The 23,171-nt window shown below is 46.8% G+C and overlaps 1 protein-coding gene across 1 annotated transcript in view; it reads right to left on the reverse strand.

Moving 5' to 3' along the window:
* Nucleotides 1–23,171, reverse strand: part of LOC123745537 (hemocytin) — a 246,400-nt gene that overhangs the window by 121,662 nt on the left and 101,567 nt on the right. The window contains 8 exon segments of the mRNA XM_045726149.2: nt 86–106; nt 6,129–6,149; nt 8,511–8,655; nt 9,006–9,152; nt 9,507–9,745; nt 11,561–11,678; nt 13,188–13,296; nt 13,459–13,489. Of these exon segments, the coding sequence (XP_045582105.2) occupies nt 86–106; nt 6,129–6,149; nt 8,511–8,655; nt 9,006–9,152; nt 9,507–9,745; nt 11,561–11,678; nt 13,188–13,296; nt 13,459–13,489 (831 nt within the window).

The following is a 23,171-nucleotide window of genomic DNA, read 5'->3' on the forward strand; positions in this document are numbered from 1 at the left end:
CTAGAATTCTTATTGTGTCTGGTTCTCTGAACAAAGTTCTGTGTGTGTGTGTGTGTGTGTGTGTACACGCTGTTGAGGACATTACCTGGGGTAGATGAGGTGATCTCTGAAAGAGAGGAAAAAACCAGCATTGAATGTAATGAAAAACCATTTTCTGGGTGAGTCCCAGAGGTTCCCTGTAGTTATCCAGGCTGATAAGGATATCCCTAACTTTGGCATCAGTCGATGTGGGTGGAGTTCTAGGCCTACCAGGGACCACGGCCAGAACCTGGCCCCCTCAGAGGGGCATGAGGAGCAATGGCCTATAGAAATGCACATGTGATTGTGGAGAATTCTATATCTGCCATCGACCAGGACAGGCACCCAGAAAGGTAAGCACCACAAAACACATCCCTATTCTGGTGAAAAGGACTAAAAAAGATAAACGAGTGGACAGAAAATGAAAATGAGCAAACGAGCATGACGTCACACGAGCTGCACCGTATATCTGTGCAGCTCCCCCCCTATCCAGGGTGGGGGGAGAAAGGGGGAGCCCCAGACCCCCGTGCCGGCGATCTACACCCCAGTTCTGAGGCTGGATATCAAATTACGCGAAAACTGCCGATTGGAGGGAGGGAGGGTTGCCGGGGAGACTCCAGGACTCGCCCAGAAAATGGAGTTTCATTACAATCAACGCTGTTTTCTGGGGGAAGCCCCTACAGCTCCCAGGAGCTACTTCACCAAAGAGGAAAAAGAATGGAGACTTACCCCAGGAGGCAGTCGCTCACATCTCAACTCGAAGTCGCGACAACTGGCTGCAACCGCCGACCCAAAGCGACACAGGCCAGACCACGCCCAGGAACAATCACAAGGTAGCGTGCAGCCAGGACCCTGTTCGATCCCCAAAATCCCTGTGCCAAAACGTCAGCCGAGGACATGTTACCAAAGATGGCAGCAAGAGCAACAAACTTACAAATGTCATGGGCACGGGGAGTGACTGCAGGCTGCTTAGCCTTAATAACCCTGAGGACGACCTGAGAGACCTGTACCCGAGAACAGGGAAGAAGGGAAACCGGATCAACCCAGAGCGCGTCCCCAGACACAGAAGCTGTGGCGTGCAAATAACGGCAGAGGGCAGCAACCGGAGACGACACATGATGCACCCCTGGCCTGACCAACCAAGCATCAACAACCCAAGGACCCCTCCAGAAAGCAGCGGTCTTAATCTTCATCAAAAAAGAAGGTGACGGCTGCAGACGAACAAACCTATCACCACGACCAAAAGAGCAAAAACCCCTGCCCCAGAGAAGAGCATGAAGCTCAGCAAACCCGACCCCCCTGAGGCCAATGCCAACAGGAAAAGAGCCTTAGCAAAACAATCCTGAACCAAAGGGGCCACGACAAACCAAGGAGAGGAGAGATAGGAGAGCATGCTGTCCTAAGACCAGGACAGCTCAAGCAGAACATGAGCAGGCCAGAGGTGAAACAACACATGAGACAGCTTGCGAAACAGTGCAGAAGCGATATCTATACCGAAAGCAAGCTGCAGTGGCTCCGCCAGCGCCGCACGATACGAGGCGACAGTATGCGCCAAGCCGACAGTCCCAAACATCCATGGGAGGACAAGATGCAGAATGCAACAAAAGCACAGGATATCCAGGAAGAGACAAAAAGAAGAGGAAGGACCACCAGCAAAACCCCATACCACTGCCAAGACAAAAGCACACAGGTGGGACACCATCATTGAAACCACCTGATCGCCGAACAGATGGCAAGAGACCTGAGTCAAAAGTACCAGACTGGAAGACTTAAGGAGAAGACCGAACCAGCCCCGTTACAGACCAGACCGATCATTTGAAAGAGGCGAAGCCGTGGGAAACCCCAGGGATCAGACACTGAGCAAGCAGTGCCCGAAACCAAGGCGCTGAAGCAAGGAACCTGAAGGAACATCCATCAGGGAACCAAGAACCCAAATCTGGAGAGCCGGGAAAGAACCAACACGGGTGAGCAGACCCACACCATTCGGAAGGATCCCCCCCCTAGGACCCCTAAAGGACCAACAAAGCGAATAACGGATGACGAGAAGAAGTCACTAGCCGAAAGAGCCGAACCGCAGACTCTGCAAACAACAAGGACAACATAGCGACGAAAGCCTAAGAGCCAGGGCCCAGGCAGAGGCCAATGAGGAAGCAAGCACCACGAGCTGACACGCGTGACGTGAAGTGAAAACAGTGACACCGCAACCCGCAGGAGCAGGGCAACCAGCCCCAGCAGGGCAGAATGACGCACGTGTCTCAGAAGAACAGATGAGGAAATTTACCCATGACATACGTGTACCGCACTAAATAAAATATGTACTGCCCGTCAAAGAAACATAAGGAAAAGGCCATAGCCTGGGCCGTAATCCCAGCTCCCCGTCCCAACAAAAAGGAACTGCAGGGGCAGGAGTGGTTGATTGGAACCTACAGACATCAGCAGACAGTGCAACAGAAGCTGGTAGTGACACAAAAGAAGATGAAAGAACACAGTTCTAGAACTGAACAGTGGGGCTGTCTAATAGCAGGGAACTGAACATGTAGACAGTCCAACTTAGAAAAAAACAATAGGAGAGCCAAGAATCACATACTAAGACACTCCAATGTGTGTGTATGTATGTGATTCTTGGCTGCTCTCCTATTGTTTTTTTCTAAGAAAAACAGTGACCGTCGACACTGTACGACGGTCAAGGAATAGCATTAACTGTGGCAATGAATGAGTCAATGAAGGAGTGTCCAGAAAGCAGTGACTGAGTCAACGAATGAGTCCAGATAGCATTGACTGAGGCAATAATGAGTGTCCAGATAGCATTGACTGAGTCAATGAATGAGTGTCCAGATGGCATGGATTGAGTCAATGAATGAGTATCCACATAGCAAGGACTGGGTTAATGAAGGAGCATCCAGATAGCATTGACAGAGGCAAGGAAGTAGTGTCCAGAGAGCATTGATAGAAGCACATAGTAAGGACACGGTAAGATGCACACAAAGTGGTAAATCGACACCCTACAAATAACACCCAACACACATTCAAAAACCGAGAACCAGTGCCTGGCCGACAGTGTCACCAGACAGTATACTCTCACTTGTAGAGTGTAGACACTATTGTGTCACGACACAGCTGAGCCATGAAATATTCCAGGAGCAACACTAGTGGATGATGTCCAGAGTTGCGTGAACAGTAGAAGATGAGGTGGAGTGTAAAGTGGAGGCGGCGCCACACCGAGCCACCCCACATCTGTAAGCAGAGAAAAGAACTAGGTGTTGTCCCCACATATTAAATCCAGAACTTCCCCAGTATCTAGGGAGCTATGTCTGGAAAGAAGATGAGCGAGAGCGGCATATACCCTGCGATAAAGAAGCGGAACACCAACACATGACCACACCGCCAGAAACAAAACAATCGTCTCCGGCGCATGCACCCGAAGACCAAGCCACACCACCCGCCTTGTGGGGAGGGTGCCTAGAAGGTATATTAAGCAATTATTAGCAACGTCGAGGCAGAGTATGGAGAGAAGATGGAACGATAAATAATGAGATAATACAGAAAAACGATAGATAGTACAGAAGAGGACCAACAAGCCCTATAAAGGACTGGAGGTAAGTCACACCGGCAGATGACAGACGTTCCAATAATATTGGAAGTAATGACAATCTTTCTGAACCTTTCAAATCCTTGAGAAGCAAGCACAAAAGCATGGTGGCACACATGGGCCCAGTGGCACCCGTGACCAACGGTCATGTAGGATCCAGAAACAATGAGAACATGATTGCGACATGCCGTTGAAGAATATATGTCCTAGATAAGAAGGGTGAGAAAGCGGTAAAAGCATCCACAGGAAGGACGGAACCGATGGACCAGAAGGGACACAGAACTGAACCCAGGGAGGGGCCGACACCCAAACTAACTCGTACTCGGAGTGGGAAAAGGAAAACCCCATTCCTTGTAAAAGCACACCCTGCCCTGAGATTTGGAAAACCCAGGCGGGGTCCAACGGTGCCCAAGGCCCCCAAGTCAGCTCCTCCCCAACACCGAGAACCTCCACATCAGGCTCTGGGGGCGAGTCGTCCTCCAAAGCCCCGGCCCCATAAGCAAAGGCCGGGGCAGCCGAGAGAGCAGGAAGAGAGTGGGTCCACTGGTCAGACCCCGGAGCTATGGCTGGAGGAACAGACTCGAATGCCTCCGTCGCCACTCCTGAAGGGGGCAACCCCTGAAACTTGCCTCTAAACCCTGCACTGACCCCAAAGCCCTCAGAAGCTTAGAAGCCAGAAGCAGGGGAGGAGGGTAACCAAATGAACCACAGCAGTGGAAAAATGAGCTGGCGCGGACTGAACCAAAGGCCGGCGTGACCAACACCCCAAGTCCAGGTCCCTATAAGCAAAACAGGGCAGCCTCGGGGCATCCAGGGAAGCAACCAACCTAGCATGTTGCAACAACCTAAACCTACCCAGCAACGCGTGAGCCACCCACACCCAAATAATGCCATAAGTAGATTGGGTGAATTGAGTCACAAACAAGCAACAAAGCTCGCAAGACTCAGAGTCGAAGGTGTCACCGACCCAACAGGCAGCATGACAGAGGCAAAAACAATGAGCGTCGCCCTGAGACAAGGGAACAGAGCAACCCTCAAACTCGCACAAAGTGAGAGGGGACTCAGAGGTCGCATCCATTGGACCAGAGTGCCCCCGCAGGGTTTCCCAGGGGTCCCTAGACTGGGTCTGCTAAGGGAAATCCCAGGCAGGGTACTGCTAACTGGTGCCCTAGCTACCAACCAACACTGCTAATGCTGAACCCCCCGGGACGTGTCCACTCACGAAGGCGAAGCAGGGGGTACCACCAAACAAAAGTAACTCAAGTATAACATGGATGAAACACCGAGGCAGACCCCCCACACCAGGCAAAAAGAAAATGAAAAGAAAAACCTTGCAAGAGGACAGCGTACCTTGAGGGAACAGAGCCAGCCACTGTTATAGGTGAAAACTAGCTGTGCAGTACCCCGTGCCCCACCAGTGCAAAACTACCACCTACCCCAAGGTAGACAAGGGTGGAAACCCCCCTAAAACACTCGGGGCGGTCAATCTCCAAGTAGCAAAAGACCAACAGAGGTAAACCCAAGGTGACTTGTGGAAGGTAACCCCAAGCCACAAGGGCACTCAGGGAAGATGACCTTAAGCACATGCAGCCCGAGTACCTGTGAATATTACTTCCAGCTCACACGCCACCATAAGAACAGTACTGAACCAAAGGAAAGCACAACACAAGAGTCTGGAGCTGGAGCCACATGACCATACCGTATCCCATCAGGTGAAGAACTGGAGTGTGGATCGTCTGGGGCTCCCCCTTCTCCCTCCTGGGGAGGGGGAAGCTGTGCAGACATGCAGCGCGGCTCATGTGACGTCATGTTCGTTTGCTCGTTTTCATTTGGGGAGTTCTGTCCAATCGTTTGTCTTTACTAGTTGTTTTCACCAGAATAGGGGTTTGTTTTGGGTCGCTTACCTTTCTGGGTGCCTGTCCCGGTCGATGGCAGATAAAGAATGCTCCACAATCACATGTGCATTTCTATAGGCCATTGCTCCTTGTGCGTCTCTGAGGGGGCCAGGTTCTGTCTCATGGTTCCCGGTAGGCCTAGAACTCCACCCTCATCGACTGATGCCAAAGTTAGGGATATCCTTATCAGCCTGGATAGCTCCAGGAGCCGTAGGGGCTCCTACCAGAAAAGTCTTTTAATCCTGGACAAAAAGCGACCGAAAAGGTGAGCTTGTAGCCACACTTCATCTAACAGATCACCAGAGGTGGAGTTGGCAGGCTTATACCTGACTTCACCAAACACAGTAACACACACCTATGAATACATTACCACTTTAAGAATGTACTCTTTGGAAAAGTGGAATTCGTTTACTATTATCATTAAAGTGATTACGTCTGATTATTATTGAAAACAAAATACACGTTGTGAGAGTGCATACATACTAATTTAGATTGAAATTATAGCTTTTTTTTTAATTGAAGGAATGCCAGACAATTATTGAAAGAATACTCACAGGCACTCCCATATGCTCTCCCGCACTCACTTACTTACTCATTCACCAATGTACATTACTGATGATTATTACCTGGGACTTCTGTTGATGTTACTGAAAGAGAAAAATACATGAGCTGTAGTAAAAACATCAGTACCTTTGAGTGTGATTACTGCATTAAATATAGATACATTAAATATAAGTTCCATGTTATCTTTCATGAGCGGATACACTGATCAATACCACACTGTGTGAGGTTAGTGTGAGGCCCCAGTGTGGTACTGATACACTGATCAATACCACACTGTGTGAGGTTAGTGTGAGGCCCCAGTGTGGTACTGATACACTGATCAATACCACACTGGGGTATTGATCAGTGGTATACCACAATACCATATATATTATATATATATGGTACCACACTGGGGTATTGATCAGTGGTATACCACAATACCATATATATATATATATATATATATATATATATATATATATATTAGTATATTTTGGTAGCAGTCTTTCCTGTAGACATATATTATTAAATATGACCGAAAAAGTAAGATTAATAATTCTAACACGAATTTTCTCAATCTTTCGTACATTACGCTTCACTGTTGGAGGTAAATCAAAAATCACTTCTCCAAAATTCATTTTTATTTCTAGTCTGACGCGACACGGGCGCGTTTCGTAAAACTTATTACATTTTCAAAGACTTCACAAATACACAACTGATTAGAACTTGCGTTTCCCTGATTTTATATCTACATTTGAGTGAGGTGGGAAGGGTGATGTGGCATTACATTTGAGTGAGGTGGGAAGGGTGATGTGGCATTAACACAAGACAGAACACTAGGGGATATTAATAGGGTATTAAAAGTATCAACACAAGACAGAACAGAAACAATGGGTATTGAATAGAAGTGTTTGTAGAAAGCCTATTGGTCCATATTTCTTGATGCTTCTATATTGGAGCGGAGTCTTGAGGTGGGTAGAATATAGTTGTGCAATAATTGGCTGTTGATTGCTGGTGTTGACTTCTTGATGTGTAGTGCCTCGCAAACGTCAAGCCGCCTGCTATCGCTGTATCTATCGATGATTTCTGTGTTGTTTACTAGGATTTCTCTGGCGATGGTTTGGTTATGGGAAGAGATTATATGTTCCTTAATGGAGCCCTGTTGTTTATGCATCGTTAAACGCCTAGAAAGAGATGTTGTTGTCTTGCCTATATACTGGGTTTTTTGGAGCTTACAGTCCCCAAGTGGGCATTTGAAGGCATAGACGACGTTAGTCTCTTTTAAAGCGTTCTGTTTTGTGTCTGGAGAGTTTCTCATGAGTAGGCTGACCAGAAAAACGGCCAGCCTACTCATGAGAAACTCTCCAGACACAAAACAGAACGCTTTAAAAGAGACTAACGTCGTCTATGCCTTCAAATGTCCACTTGGGGACTGTAAGCTCCAAAAAACCCAGTATATAGGCAAGACAACAACATCTCTTTCTAGGCGTTTAACGATGCATAAACAACAGGGCTCCATTAAGGAACATATAATCTCTTCCCATAACCAAACCATCGCCAGAGAAATCCTAGTAAACAACACAGAAATCATCGATAGATACAGCGATAGCAGGCGGCTTGACGTTTGCGAGGCACTACACATCAAGAAGTCAACACCAGCAATCAACAGCCAATTATTGCACAACTATATTCTACCCACCTCAAGACTCCGCTCCAATATAGAAGCATCAAGAAATATGGACCAATAGGCTTTCTACAAACACTTCTATTCAATACCCATTGTTTCTGTTCTGTCTTGTGTTGATACTTTTAATACCCTATTAATATCCCCTAGTGTTCTGTCTTGTGTTAATGCCACATCACCCTTCCCACCTCACTCAAATGTAATGCCACATCACCCTTCCCACCTCACTCAAATGTAGATATAAAATCAGGGAAACGCAAGTTCTAATCAGTTGTGTATTTGTGAAGTCTTTGAAAATGTAATAAGTTTTACGAAACGCGCCCGTGTCGCGTCAGACTAGAAATAAAAATGAATTTTGGAGAAGTGATTTTTTATTTACCTCCAACAGTGAAGCGTAATGTACGAAAGATTGAGAAAATTCGTGTTAGAATTATTAATCTTACTTTTTCGGTCATATTTAATAATATATATATATATATATATATATATATATATATATATATATATATATATATATATATATATATATAAAGTATTCTACCTCTCAATGCTAATTAAAATGATGTTCCTTAATATTTTTCAGTAATTGCCTCGATCACATAACCCCCTCTCTTATACAATCTTAAATTTTATTTTATTTTAATATAATTCGCATAATATAAACCATTTAATAGATTAAGAAAACCTACACAAATAATAAATATACAATTCCATCTGAAAAAGATCCACTTCCCGCTCGCCCCTTCTGAAGAGCTACGACACTACTTGCCGACCTCACCTTTAACGTCACAGCCCTTGAGCTCCAGCCTGAGGGAGATGCGAGTATGGAAGGTGTCGGGGATGATCCTGATGAAGCGAGCAAACACAGGCGCTGGGAACATGTTGGTCACCGCTGTTGAACTGTCACTATTCCCTGTAAATACCTGTCAATATGACAATGTTTAAAGACATTAATATTTGAGGATAACTTATATTTTTCACTCTTTATTAATCATTGTTTTGATGAAATAATGCATCAAGTTATGAGTAGAATTTGAAGTTATTTTGTCTGTAATGTAAAGCATCTTCAATAAAGTTCCTAAATTTTGAAATTTCCCTTTACAATAATAGTTGACTTCAGAATGATGTTTTACCTATTTTCCTTGCATAAAAAATATCAATTGTCTTTCACATTACAGCTACTTTTCACTAGAATTACTTCCAAAGTCTTTACAACATTTCAATGATTAAACTCTTGAATTTTAAAAAGTTCAAATTTGTGGCCTGAACTAACTTTAGGAGCTGCAGATTCTTCATCCATAACATATTGCCAGGTGTTAGTCTCCGAGAACTGGACAGCGAAGGTCTTCACAAACCAGTTATGGCGTGGGTGCCCTTGAGTCACCACACCTGTCACCTCCTTCACCTTCTCCAGGTCCACCTGTCAATTCACATTACACAAGAAGATGAAGAACAGTAAAAAAAGCTTGTCATTCGTCCAGTGTATCTAGGTGACGGCCAATCAGGTGGTGTCGAGGAAACCAGGGTTTGGTTTACTCTTGGTTTATGTTACTGCTGTAAACTATGTAAGCGGTCAAAAGCATTAGCAGCAATATGTTTTTATCAGTATACAAACACTAATATGCAAATAAACAAAAGTTTACAAATGTACATATAAAACACATAACACACAAGAAATAAAGGTTTACACAGAACACAGAGAACACAGAATATATGTACAACTACACACACACACACATATGGACATGCACACTGACAAGAGACTGGAGAGTACCTGCAGCCATTGCCTCTTTTTTGCAACATCACTGGAGTTCTCGTCAACATCTGCAGTCCAGGCCCCGTCAGCGTTGAGGCGGGCTGCAGAAGGCTTGTCTTCAGGTCCCATAAACGACGAGGCAGTAACTTGGGCATCTGATATGCTGTTATCCTCCATGCCCAGACCATCCTGACATTCACAACGGCATAATACCCGCAACTCATAGTCCTTGCAGGGTTCTTTGCGTGCAGCTGTGGCTACAGATGCAGGGAGATAAACACACGCATGTTAGAGCATTCAAAGATGCATCCGATGATGCAAGCTAATTCCCAGTGACCATAACATCCATGAGAAACATTATCAATGCCGAACTAACGCAACTTTTGAAATTGTACCCACTCATTTCATTCTAATTTATTGACTAGATGGGTTACCAGGCAGTGTCCGGGCTTTTGTTTACCTCTCTTCCCCCTCTCTCCCCCATCCATCTATCCTCCCTCCCTTCCTCTCTCCCATTGCGTCCATATATCCCTCCCGTTCTCTTTCACATAGGTCAATAAATGCTTGACTAACGTTGAATCAAAATGATTGACGTTGAGTAAACACTGATAACAGCTGGAAAGAATTTTGTTAACACAATATAGATAATCAAATCCACATTTCATGCTTCAGAGGAGCTACTGAATTCAGTATTTAGGCACTAAATGACAGGTGTCCCATGCTGCTGGTGTGTGTTGAAGTACTGAATGACAGGTGTACACGCTATTGGTGTGTTGAGGCACTGATTGACAGGTGAACACACTACTCTCGTGTGTTGGGGCACAGAATGATGGGTGTATATGCCGCTGGTGTGTGTTGAGGTACTGAATGACAGGTGTACATGCTGCTGGTGTGAGTTGAGATACTGAATGACAGGTGTCCATGCTGCTGGTGTTGAGGTACTGAATGACAGGTGTCCACACAGCCGGTGTGTGTTGATGTACTGAATGACAGGTGTCCACACTGCTGGTGTGTGTTGAGGTAGTGATTGACAGGTGTCCACGCCCCATTCGAATCCCGGGATTCCCGATTGTGAATTGAAAATGAACCTCAATTAAACTACCGAAACCCTCTGAGGAAGTTAAAATGATACATATATAAGCCCTAGGAAGTTGACATGATATATATTAAGCCTTAGGTTAACATGATACAAGATCACGTGCACTTAAAAATTTGTACATCTTCATCAACAAATCACTCAACATGATACATATACAAGCCTTAGGAGGTTAACATTATACATATACAATCCTTAGAAGGTTAACATGATACATATTAAACCCTAATTATTAATTTCACTTATTGGTGGCATTATCCATCAATGTAATTTTGTATTATCTGTGAAGGTTCTTTGACACATCAGGTGACTGGGAGACTGAATACAGAAGTAACAATTACTGGGTTGTGTAGCACAGTGGTCTACGTCCTCAACTCACAACTGAGGGGGCTCGGGTTTACTCAATGGGCTGGACACAAACGGATCGACATGTTTCATTTCCCCAAATAATGCCTCTTCACCAAGCAGTAAAACAGGTACTTGAGAGCTAGGCAACTGTTGTGGGCTGCATCCTCGGAAGGGTCAGTAGTTGGCCAAAGGGGACCTGGATAAGCCTACGCACAGGCACTATACATTACAAACTTATAATCTTAACATCGGTGTGAACCCACATGCCAGAGCTCCTTAACCACGTACGGAACGTTGGAGAAAATAGATTGGTAACATATAAAACAATACATTTAGGATTGCAATAATTTAGTTAAAATATATATTAACTGAACTGATATATGTATTAATAAATTTATGGCCAGAAAGAAGGTAAGAACATAGCAAACGGACCTTTGCTGGCAGCAGTGTCTGTGCGTTAACTCTTGAGAAAAGTAAGAGGACTTACCACTGTTCATACACACGCCAACAACACAAGACTCGCTGTGTTCACTCCCCCACACAGATTATGCCACAGATAAAGACAGGAATGACCGCTAGTCATGCACCGTGCCTTCTACACTATCACACACTGCATACAAGTACCCACCATTGTTTCTACAAGTGAGACCGGTCCTGTCACACACGGCAAAAGGCTGAGTTTCTCCTCCTCCCACCGGGCGGCATTCCACCTTGGAGATGTAGTTCTCAGGACACACATTGTACAACTGTCAAGGGAATAGAGATGAAACATGTAACAGTACAGTACGGAGCAGGATGCCCTACTCGGCTTATTATGCATTTTGGGTACAGTATTTTAAATTTTGTAAAGATTTTGCTTATTGTAATCGTTCTTGGATGTCATGTTTGGGCAAGCTTTACCCTTGTGATGCTCAGGGCTAATTAGCATTTGTCACCCACAGGCGCATACCAAAAAAAAAAAAAAATAATAATTTTTTCTTCTAAACCAGTTAATTTGTGTTCTCTGATCATGGGAAAAAAATCGTAAGTGGCATATATTGCCCGTTATAGGGCGGGGAAAGTCTGGCAAAAAACAGGTGCTGACTCAGCGTGCATCCCAGACAGTCTGTTGCTCCCAGCTGTCAGGCAGGAGTTGCCAAAAAGAGATAATTACCAAATTATTTCAATGTCTCGGGCACCAGGCCCGGATTCTTGGAACTCCATATTCATAAAGAACTGTAAAAAACCACTATCGCAGGCCCTCCACATTCTGTGGAGACAAAGCCTAGATACTGGCGTTATTCCTGATATACTAAAAACAGCAGAGATAGCACCACTTCATAAAGGAGGAAATAAGGCAGAGGCAAAAAATTACAGACTGATAGCGCTAACATCGCACATCATAAAAATTTTTGAGAGAGTGCTAAGAAGTAAAATCACATGGAATTTAATGTTAATAAATGTCATGTTATGGAATGTGGAATAGGAGAACATAGACCCCATACAACCTATATATTATGTGAGAAATCTTTAAAGAATTCTGATAAAGAAAGAGATCTAGGGGTGGTTCTAGATAGAAAACTATCACCTGAGGACCACATAAAGAATATTGTGCAAGGAGCCTATGCGATGCTTTCTAACTTCAGAATTGCATTTAAATACATGGATGGCGATATACTAAAGAAATTGTTCATGACTTTTGTTAGGCCAAAGCTAGAATATGCAGCTGTTGTGTGGTGCCCATATCTTAAGAAGCACATCAACAAACTGGAAAAGGTGCAAAGACATGCTACGAAGTGGCTCCCAGAACTGAAGGGCAAGAGCTACGAGGAGAGGTTGGAAGCATTAAACATGCCAAAACTAGAAGACAGAAGAAAAAGAGGTGATATGATCACTACATACAAAATAGTAACAGGAATTGATAAAATCGACAGGGAAGATTTCCTGAGACCTGGAACTTCAAGAACAAGAGGTCATAGATTTAAACTAGCTAAACACAGATGCCGAAGAAATATAAGAAAATTCACCTTCGCAAACAGAGTGGTAGACGGTTGGAACAAGTTAAGTGAGAAGGTGGTGGAGGCCAAGACCGTCAGTAGTTTCAAAGCGTTATATGACAAAGAGTGCTGGGAAGACGGGACACCACGAGCGTAGCTCTCATCCTGTAACTACACTTAGGTAATTACACTTAGGTAATTACACACACACACACACCAAGCTACACAAACGAGAATGTTGGTTAAAATGATAGCTGACAAGTGGAGGAGAATAAATACCAGGCGGATATCTTCCAGAGGCTCCAGGTCTCCGTGAATGTCCGGACTGTGAGAATTGTACCACTGGCTCCAGCCCTCCTCTTCACATGGCTTCCCGGTAGTTGTCGGACTTTTTGTGTGTGAGAAAAGTTAATGAACATAGTTTTTTAAGTCTAAAGTTTCCAAATGTGTTTATTGTAAACTCAATAGCCAACTACTTCATTACTATTATAAACAAGCATATATAGAAACATATACACACTTCAGAATACACAAGTTATACATTACACACATCGCTGTTGACGTCTGTGTCGTTCTGGGAGCTGGAAAGAAAATATAGCACAATTACTAATCGCCTTCCAAAACCAAAGACTGAGTGAGTGAAAATTGGCATCTTTACATCAGTAAGAAACAGGAGAAGCACGATATCCGCAGTAAGTGCCTTCACGCCTCGTTGACTGTGCAGCCCGTCCTCCTAAGGTTCCCCAACGTCCAGAAACTGTTGTACTAAAGTGCCCTTATCCTAACCTACCAGAGGACCCAAAACAGAAAATAGGACAGTATGACAATTTCGCGATTTTTCTAGTGCTACAAATTTTGGCTTTAGGTAGAGTTCAGTAGAGTATATGTCAAAATGCGACGATCTAACAGGAGGCCGGGTTGTTCTCGGCAAGACTCTGCTGCAAAAACCTGTCCTCCTAATAGCATGTCGCATATTGACGTACTCTTTACATAAGACCAAAAACTGTTGTACTAGAAAATGGGGTAGCGGCTCACAAAATTTACATACTGTCCCATTTTCTGTTTTGGGTCCTCTGGTAGGTTAGGATAAGGGCATTTCAGTACGACAGTTTTCTGCCATTGGGAAAGCTCACGTGAACGGGCTGGCCACTGGTACTCCATCCTCACCTTCCAAACCAACCCGTCCTCTCAACACGTTGCCTTTTGTACATTTATGGTAACCAACGTTACAAATACAACCTACTACGAAATGTGGGTTACACTTGGGTTCATACTTTTCTGGTTAGGTTAGGAGGTTGGATGTTATACGTAGTGGCAAATGAGGAGAACAGGCCGTCCAAAACACAAGCGAAGATGCTCTAGCATCTCAACTCGTGTTTCAATGTCCAGAGAACAGAAATCAATAAATTAGTAAATAAATTTTTTATCTGGATAGGCTCATTTAACTGGCCTAGTCTGAAAGTGACCTCAAGAGGGATTTCGATCCAGTCAGTAGACATGTTTATGACAAATCTCAAATAATTTGATAAAATTTAATGCATCTTAAATTGGTCACATTAATGTTCCCTCAATTTTCTGTAGAGAGTCCCTTCAGCTCCCCAAAACTATACCGGGCTGATGTGTATATATTAGACCATGGCAGCAGTCAATCAAAGGAGTTCTAGGCTTACTGGACACCAGAGCCAGAACCTGGCTCCTTCAAGAGAGGCATGAGGAGCAATGGCCTAAAGCCACCCCGTGAAATTGGAAGCAGACTTTGTCTGCCATCTATCAGGTCAGGCACCCAGAAAGGTAGGAATTACAAAACAAACTACTGCTGATCAAATAATTTGCAAACCGCAAGCCGAACTAATAACAGAACTCCCCAATCAAAACAAAGGAAACAAGTATGACATCACCACAAATGCCGTGCATCTGTCTGTGCAACACCCCCCTCCCCGGGAGGGGGATGGGGGGGGGGGATCCCAGACCTCCACGCCGGCAACTCTTCTCAGTTCAAGAGGCTGTTGTGTTGGTAACGGTCGATTGCTCTGGCTCCACTCTTTGTGCAGTGCAGTGTTGTTGCTCTGTCTTGGTATTGTGTGAGCTAGACGTAACACAAGAGTACTGGGGCTGCTTGCACATAGGGCCGCCTTACCTAGGTGCTCTGTAAGTACTGCCTTTGTGGCCTCAGGGTTATCTTCCATGAGCCATTCAGGAGCAGCTACCTCCATGTGGTTCTGTTGCTGCTCGGTGATTGCCCGCCCTTGGGAGTTCAGCTAGGGTGGTTCTTACTCCTGTTTTCCCTTGGGTTAGGAGGTAGTTTCGCCGCTGGCTGGGCGCGAGGTACTGTGCAGCTGTCTGATATACGCATTGCGACTGGTTCAGTTCTCCTGGAGACGTTGTGCTTTGCAGAGTTTTTCTTTCGTTTTTGTTTTATTTTGCCTGGCGGGGGTGTGCCTGGTGTGGCGGTAGGACCACTGGTAGGTTTTTGGTGGCCCTCCACTAGGTCCCCGTGCTTGCACATGCCACAGGGGTTCAACTTTTAGAGTGTTTGCTTGGTAGCTTTGGGATAACCAGTTAGCAGTACCTCGCCTGGGATTCCCTTAGCAGTCAGCCTAATGGCCCTGGAAACCCCCACTGGGGCACAGTGGTCCAATGAAGGAGACCTCCGAGTCCCACCTCGCCTTATGCGAGTTTGAAGGTTGCTTTGTCCACCTGTTTTGGGGGGTGACACTCACCGTCTACCTCTGCTTTACTGTTTGTTGGGGTCAGTGACACCTATGACCCGGAGTCCTGCGAGCGGTGTTCTTTGCTTGTACTCCATTCACCCAGTCCACTGAGACTAATATTTGGGTGCAGGCAGGTTTAGCGTTGCATGCAAGGTTTAAGTTGCAGCAATGTGCGAGGTTGGTTGCCTTTCCGGATGCCCCATAGCTGCCTCACGGAATTACACTGGTAGTAAGACTTGGGTGGCTTCAGAGATTGCCCCTTCAGATTGGTGGCGGAGGCATTCGAGCCTGGTCCTCCTGCCGAAGCTTTTGGGCCACCCCAGCAGCCCCCTTCATCCCTGCTTTTCAGGTGGACTTTGCTTTTTCTTCAAACGCAGAGGGTTTGGAGGACGGCTCAGCCATGGGTCCTAACGTGGAGGATTTCAAGGCTGAGGAGGAGTTGACTTGGGGGGGGGGCCTGGACCCCACTGGTCCCAGCTTGGGTGTTTGGTACTCTCGGTGCAGGGCTTGTTGTTACAGGGGGAGGGGTTTTTCTTTCCCCCTCCCTATACGATTTCGTTTTGAGTTCGATTCCTCCCCGGGTTCGGGTCCGAGTTCCCTTGGGTTCTTTGGTTCCCTCCTGGAGGATTTTGGCTTCCTGCATCCCACCGCGGAAGGTGTGGGAGGCCCCTTGCGGCTTACCTCCTGCGAGACCCTGATTACGCCTCGATGATGAAGCCTTCTTTTTGAGTTTGGCTCCTCTTTTTTCTTTATTGGGTGCGTTACAAGGTGCCGGAGTCTTCCTGTCTGGCAGACTGCCTTTTTTTCTTCAAGGGCTTGGCATTCGTCCTGTCGGAATGTTTGTATGTAGGCCCCTCCTAACCACTCCACATACTTCGGTTACCTTGGTATGTTATGCAGGCTCCTGTGTCAGGTTAGGTCTGCGCTGGTGGGTTTTGACGGGTTCCTTCGGCATGGATATCCTACTTCCTTGTCGGGTCGTGGGTGCCGGGTTGTAAACCTGCTTGGACGAGGTAATCCTTGTTGGACTTACCTCGCCTCCACGTAATCATTGGTGGATTTTGCAGGAAATTCTCCCAACAGGGGTGGTCACTGTATGTCTCCCTCATCCAGGCCCATACGTCTGAGAGTTTCTGTTATAGTTTCCCTGCAAAACCAGGAAAGAACAGGGTAGGGAGGATCCATCTCCTATCCTCCAACCGTGGGGCCAGGGGCCTGAGAAGTTGTTCTCTGGTCTTTCCGCGTAGTTTCTCTTGGGCGTGGTTCAGCGTTTCCTCAGGGTAACCTCTATGCCTAAACATCTCCCATAGGTCGTCTAGCCATTCAAGCAACTCTTGAATGGCGAGAGTTGCTTATGGTCGTTCACGTTTTCCTGGGGAGTGAGTTGGAGCACCTCAAGGCATGCTTGTTCGCTCCCGTTCTTCCTTATGATGTCAGCCAGGTACGGATTCCCGTGCAGGTTCCCTCCCTTTCAACATCCCTGGTGGTTGAGGATTTGTGCACCCGTAAGCACTTGGCCTCGGTCTTGCTCTTCCTTTCCCTGCTGGACCTGTCTTTGGACAGTCTCGTGCTGGGTGTGGAGGAGTTGGGTTCCGGGCCAGGGTCCGGTGTGCTTGCTCCAGCAGCTCGGGCGCCGGCTCCTTTGGTGAAGTTGTATGTGCCGTTTCTGAGGGAGGCGGTGTCTGTTCTTCGATTCTCACCTCACGTGCTGACAGGCAGTGCTCGTCCAAATTTTGGAATCGTCTTGGGCCCTGGTTCTTAGATTTTCATCACCTTTTTGACCGTTGTTGCAAAGTCTAACGTGGTGCATTTTCTGCAGGCAGCTTCGTCTAGTTGACGGCCTTTGTCAGACTTGTAGGTTCCCCGGGGGTTTGGGGGGCCATGGAGGTCCTGCTCAGAAGGATCGTGCCAGGTCTCGGGGTTCCTTCTGTCGTAGTAAGCCAGTAGTGCCAGATTCGGGGCAGGCACCTTCTTTGAAGCCGTCGGCCTCTGGTCGGCGCAGTGATTGCTCTTAGCATCGGTTGGGCTCTCGTAAGGGTCGTCGGCCCTTTCCCGGGGTTGCCCTGTTGACGGGGCGATAAAGTGGGAGGCACGCGCGGTATGCTTTCGCTTGGTCCCACAATTTGTGGGCATTTTGGGTCGTTTCCTCCGGCCAGTGGTGGCGTTGGGTCACTCCTCCTCCTTCAGGGGGATCGGGGCTGGCAAGGCATGCCTCTTCTCTTGTGCTCTGTCAGGTCATCTGGGAGTGGGTTCGCTTGGGTGTGGTCGAAATGACACCGTCCCTCAGGTGGGTTTCTCGCCTGTTTTCAGTTCCGAAATAGGACTGCGAGGATCTGTGATTCATACTGGACTTGTCTCGTCTGAATCCCTGGGTCTCTTGCCCCTCCTTTCGGATGACCACTCTGTCTCAGGTCCGGCTGCTTTTGGCACTGGGTGCCTGGATGGTGTCTCTGGACCTCCGGGACGCGTATTGGTTTCATACTTACATTGTACATGTCCCGATTCATCTGGGGTTCAGTGACTGGCTCGGTTTTATCGTGGGGCAACAAGCTTATCACTTTCATTGCCTTCCTTTCGGCTTGAATCTGGCAGCTCGTGTGTTCACACGCCTTACAGGGTCGTGGTAACCTGTTTGTTTCTGTTAGTGGTTCAGTTCTGGCTTACCTCGATGACTGGCTGGTGTGGGCTCCCAGCCAGTCCGCATGTCTGCTCACCAGGGATATGGTTCTTTCCCAACTCGTTGGGTTCGGGTTCATGGTGAACTGGAGGAATTCCCTTTTGGTTCCGTCTCAGGTTTGGACTTGGCTGGGTCTGGTAGGACTCTCAGACCACTTCCTTGTCTCTCCCTCCTGCGACGCTGTTGCGGCTCCTTTCTCTCCTCCGGCTGTTTTTGGAGGGCATCTAGGTCACACGTAGGTTATTCGAGTGGCTGTGCGGGAGCCTGAACTTCACTATGCTGGTCTACCCATCGGGTCGGATTTGGCTTCTTCGGGGTCAACCCTTCCGCCGCTCTCGCAATTGATGGGTTCGTATACTGGGAGCCTTGCGTCGGCTGCTGCATTGCCGGTTTCCTCTGTGGGTTTTTCGGGGTTCTGTGCCTTATCACCTCCCTGAGCCCTCACTCGATGTGTTCACGGATGCTTCGTCTCTCGGCTGGGGTTTTGTAACAAGTGCTCACAAGGCCGGCCAGGGTCAGTGGGATCCGTCCTTCCATCGAGCTCACAGCACGGCACAGGAGTTTGTGGCGGTGTGACATTCACTTCAGAGGATTTGGGTCACTCGAGGAGCAACGATCCGGCTCCATTCGGACTGCTCCCCAGTGGTTCATTGCCTGAACCGCGGGGGTTCGATGCAGTCCTTGGTTCTTTGGGGCTGGTAGCTTTGCGTGACTTGTCTGCTGAGTTCTCGGGGTTTGGCTCTCCTGGCGGTTCATGTTCAGGGGGTGTCAAAAGTTCTGGCGGACGGCCTGTCTCGGTTCATTCCCCTTTCCACCGAATGAATGGTTGACGCCGACTCGTTCAGTTGGCTCTGCCAGACGTACAGGCGTCCAGAGGTGGACCTATTCCCATCGGTGTGGTCAAGGCGGCATCCAGTTTATGTGGCGCCCTTCCCAGACTGCGAGACCGTCGAAGTCGATGCCTTTCGGTTGGACTGGTCAAGGCGGAGTTACCTGTACCTCTTCCCTCTGGTCCAGTTGATGCTCCAGATCCTGGCTCGGTTGGAGACTTACAAAAGGAGAGTAGTTCTATTGACTTCTTGGTGGCCAGGCCAGCCTTGGTTTCAAGTGCTTCTTGCCCGATGTCCGAACCCGAGGGTCTTCTTGCGGCTCCGCCTCTTTCAGTAGATCGGTCCGGTCCGTTACGTGGCTGGTTCGATCTTCACCTCCACTCTTCATGTCTGGTCTTTTTGACTTGGGTGTATCACCACTTGTATGGTGATCAGGTGGCTTAGTTGGTGTCCCACCTGCGAGTTTCGTCTAGATGGCAGTATGAAATTTCCTGGCGGTCCTTTCAGCAAATTTTGTCTCTTTGTAGGTTGTCTTCGATTTCTGATCGGGTTTGTAGTAAAAGTGTTGTTATATTATTGTACCCGGATGGATGCTCGCTTGACTGTTTTGTTGTTGTCAGATCAGCTGTGTCGTGCCTGTGTACAGGTTAGTTTAATATTAACTCCTAGTTTAATTTCTATTTGTTGTAGCGTTAGTCATGTGCAGTTTGCTTATTATTATATATAGCTTAAGCATTGTTAGTCTTTTTAAGTATTGTATATTATATGGCTTGTGTTATTGCAGGATGTAACTGTTCTGTAATTGTTCAATAAAGCCACATGTCTGGCAATGCTTCTCCTTTACCTCAATTTAGTGAACAAATAATTCACCTAGTGAACATGGAGCTGTTACTACGGCCCGAGCGGGTTGCTACTGACCCAAACGCCACCAACGCTGCTCAGGAATGGTGTTACTGGCTCAAGACGTTCCAAAACTTCACTCTAGCAGTAGAAGAAAATACTCCCACCGTGAACAAGCTGCATCTCTTAATAAACTACGTTGCTCCACGTGTGTTCGACTACATAGCTGACTGCACTACGTATGATGCTGCTGAAAAATCCCTAACAGAACTGTTTGTGAAGCCCAAGAATGAAGTATTCGCAAGGTATGTACTTGCAACACGACGCCAAGAACCCGGTGAGTCGCTTGATCAGTTTCTTCAGGCTTTAAAGTTATTAGCTAAAGATTGCCAGTTCAAAGCAGTGACTGCTGTAGAAGCCTGTGATAACTATGTGAGAGATGCTTTCATTAATGGGCTAGGTTCTGCCACAATAAGGCAGCGTTTACTTGAAAATAAAACTTTAGACTTAGTCAGCCTTTGACCAGGCTCATACTCTAGAAATGGCACAGAAACTTTCTGCCTCTTATGCTCAGCCAGGGGCTACAAACACTGCCATGGCACTCTCATTAGACCTGGAGGACTCAGGAGGACATGAAAGTGTAGAAGAAAAAGTTGACACAGCTTCTGCAACTACAACTGGTGGTTTAAAGTGCTTCTTTTGTGGTCACACTTGAAATCCTCGCAGTCTATGTCCAGCTAGAGAGGCTCTGTGTATGAATTGCAAGAAAAACGGTTATTATGCTAAGGTCTGCCGATCTCTGAAACAGACTAACAGTGCTTCAAACACCCTACATTCCGCTGCTATGCTCGCTACTTTAGCTGGGACTTCACCCTCATACCTCAATAAATCAGTGCTTAGCTCTAAGGTCAAGGGTATTCCAGTCAGTGCACTGATTGACACTGGTAGCTCTGAGAACTTTATTCATAAGAATATTGCCGAGCAGAGTGGGTTACTCGTCTATCCTGACAATGGGGCAGTTTCTATGGCTATTGTATCGTTCTCTTCAAAACTCCTGGGTCAGTGTTCTGTAGACTTAAAATTGCAAGGAAAAACTTACCATGGTGTGAATCTCAAACTGTTACCCGATTTATGTGCTGATGTGATTTTAGGCCATAACTTTTTACAAAATCATTCTGTGTTCGAGATGGCTTTGGGAGGAGATAGACCTCCCCTTAGAATATGTGGATTAGCTGCCGTCAAAGTTCCGGCTCCATCTCTCTTCAGTAATTTAGCACCAGACTGCAAGCCGATTGCTGTAAAATCCAGACGCTATTCTGAGGCTGACAAGTTGTTTACTGAATCTGAGACCGCTCGGATGCTACGTGAAGAGATAATTAAACCCAGTCGTTCTCCATGGAGAGCCCAGGTATTAGTAACTAAAGGAGAACATCACAAGAAAAGAATGATTGTAGATTATTCACAAACAATCAATCGACTCACGGGGCTGGATGCCTACCCCTTACCACATATAGATGACATTGTGAATAATGTTGCTAGATTTAAAGTATACAGCACGCTAGACTTGAGAAGTGCTTACCATCAAGTGGGTTTAACAGAGGAAGAAAAAACCCTATACCGCCTTTGAAGCTTGTGGGAAGCTTTTTGAATTTAATCGTATCCCTTTTGTGGTCACTAATGGAGTGGCCAGTTTTCAAAGAGTAATTGATGGCATCCTTGAGAAAGAAGGAGTGGAGGGTACCTTCGCTTATGTAGATGATGTCTGTGTGCGTGGAGATTCTGAGGAAGACCATGATAAAAATCGGAAACATTTTATGGACGTTGCGAGAAGGTATAACCTGACCCTGAATCTTAGTAAATGCAGCACCCTAACCTAAAAAAACCAAGACCACAGACGAAACAAAGATCCTGCAGACCCCAACCCCCGAACAGGAACGAGGGAAGAAGGAAACGCGAACAACCAAAACGCGTCCATGACCCCAGAGGCCAAGATTCGCAGAGAACAGCGAAAAAACACAACCAAAGAACAAAGGAAGCACCCCCCGCCCCGACCAACCAAGCAGCAACCGAAAGACCAAAACGAGAAGAAAATAGACCACCCAGGCAAACGACCAAGATGGCACCAGAACTCAAGAGCAGGCCGGAGGTGAAACAACACCCAAGACAGCAAGTGGAATGGAGCAGAAGGAACCGCAACACCGAATGCAAGCTGGAGTGGCTCCGCCAGCATCACCGAATACGAGGTAACAGTACACGGTCCCAGACAAGACCCTTCGTAGTGATAGGAAAACCACACACCGCTCCCGAGACAAAACACGCAGGTGGGAGACCAACGACAACCCCACCAGTGCCGACACAAATGACGAGAAACTAGAGATAAAAACCCAAGACACGAAAACTCGAGGGGAAGAACGAACCAGCCTTGTACAGAGCAGTACCGATCCACAAAAAAGAGGCGGAGTCGCTGGAAAACCCACCTGACTGGAACCAAGGAAAGCAGCAGGTCTTGCCAAGGCAGGCAAAAATGAAAAGGAACAGCCGCCAGGGAAACAAGGAACCCAACCCCAGCGAGCCGAAAAGAACCAACCCGGGCGAACAGAAACACCCCGACCGGGAGGATCCCCCCCCCCCCCCCCGGACCCCTGAAGGTCCAAGGCCAAACACCAAGGAGCAAGGGCCTAGGCAGAGGCCAACGAGGAAAACGAGCACCACGAACGAAAACCCAAACGCGCAAATCAAAAAACAGCGACCCCACAATCCAAAGTAGCAACATAACCAGCTGCAGCAGGGAAGAATGATGCACGCGTTCCTGAGTCATCCATGAAGAAAACTACGCAGGATGTGAACCGCAGGAAAGCAAACACACCCATTCCAGAAAAGGAACAAAGAAAAACCAGAGCCAGGACCGGAACCCAGCTACCTGTTCCAAGAAAAGGAACCAGTAACGCAGGAGCAGTGGACCGTAAGTCCACAACCCCCCTACAGACAGTGCAACACCGAAGCCTGCAGTAAGACACAGACAAAAAATGTAGGAACTCAGTACCAAAACGGAACACTGGGGTGGTCCAAAAGCAGGGAACTGAACATGGACAGAGGCCCACTCGAGTACCCAACATCCAGATAGTCAATAAGCACCGACCCAGATACACAGTCAAGTGTAGCATAGGAGGAGGAAAAACAGAAAAAGGCAAGGAAAACCCCGAAT

Source organism: Procambarus clarkii, chromosome 71 (genome assembly GCF_040958095.1).
Source record: "Procambarus clarkii isolate CNS0578487 chromosome 71, FALCON_Pclarkii_2.0, whole genome shotgun sequence".
NCBI classification, from domain to species: Eukaryota; Metazoa; Arthropoda; class Malacostraca; order Decapoda; family Cambaridae; genus Procambarus; species Procambarus clarkii.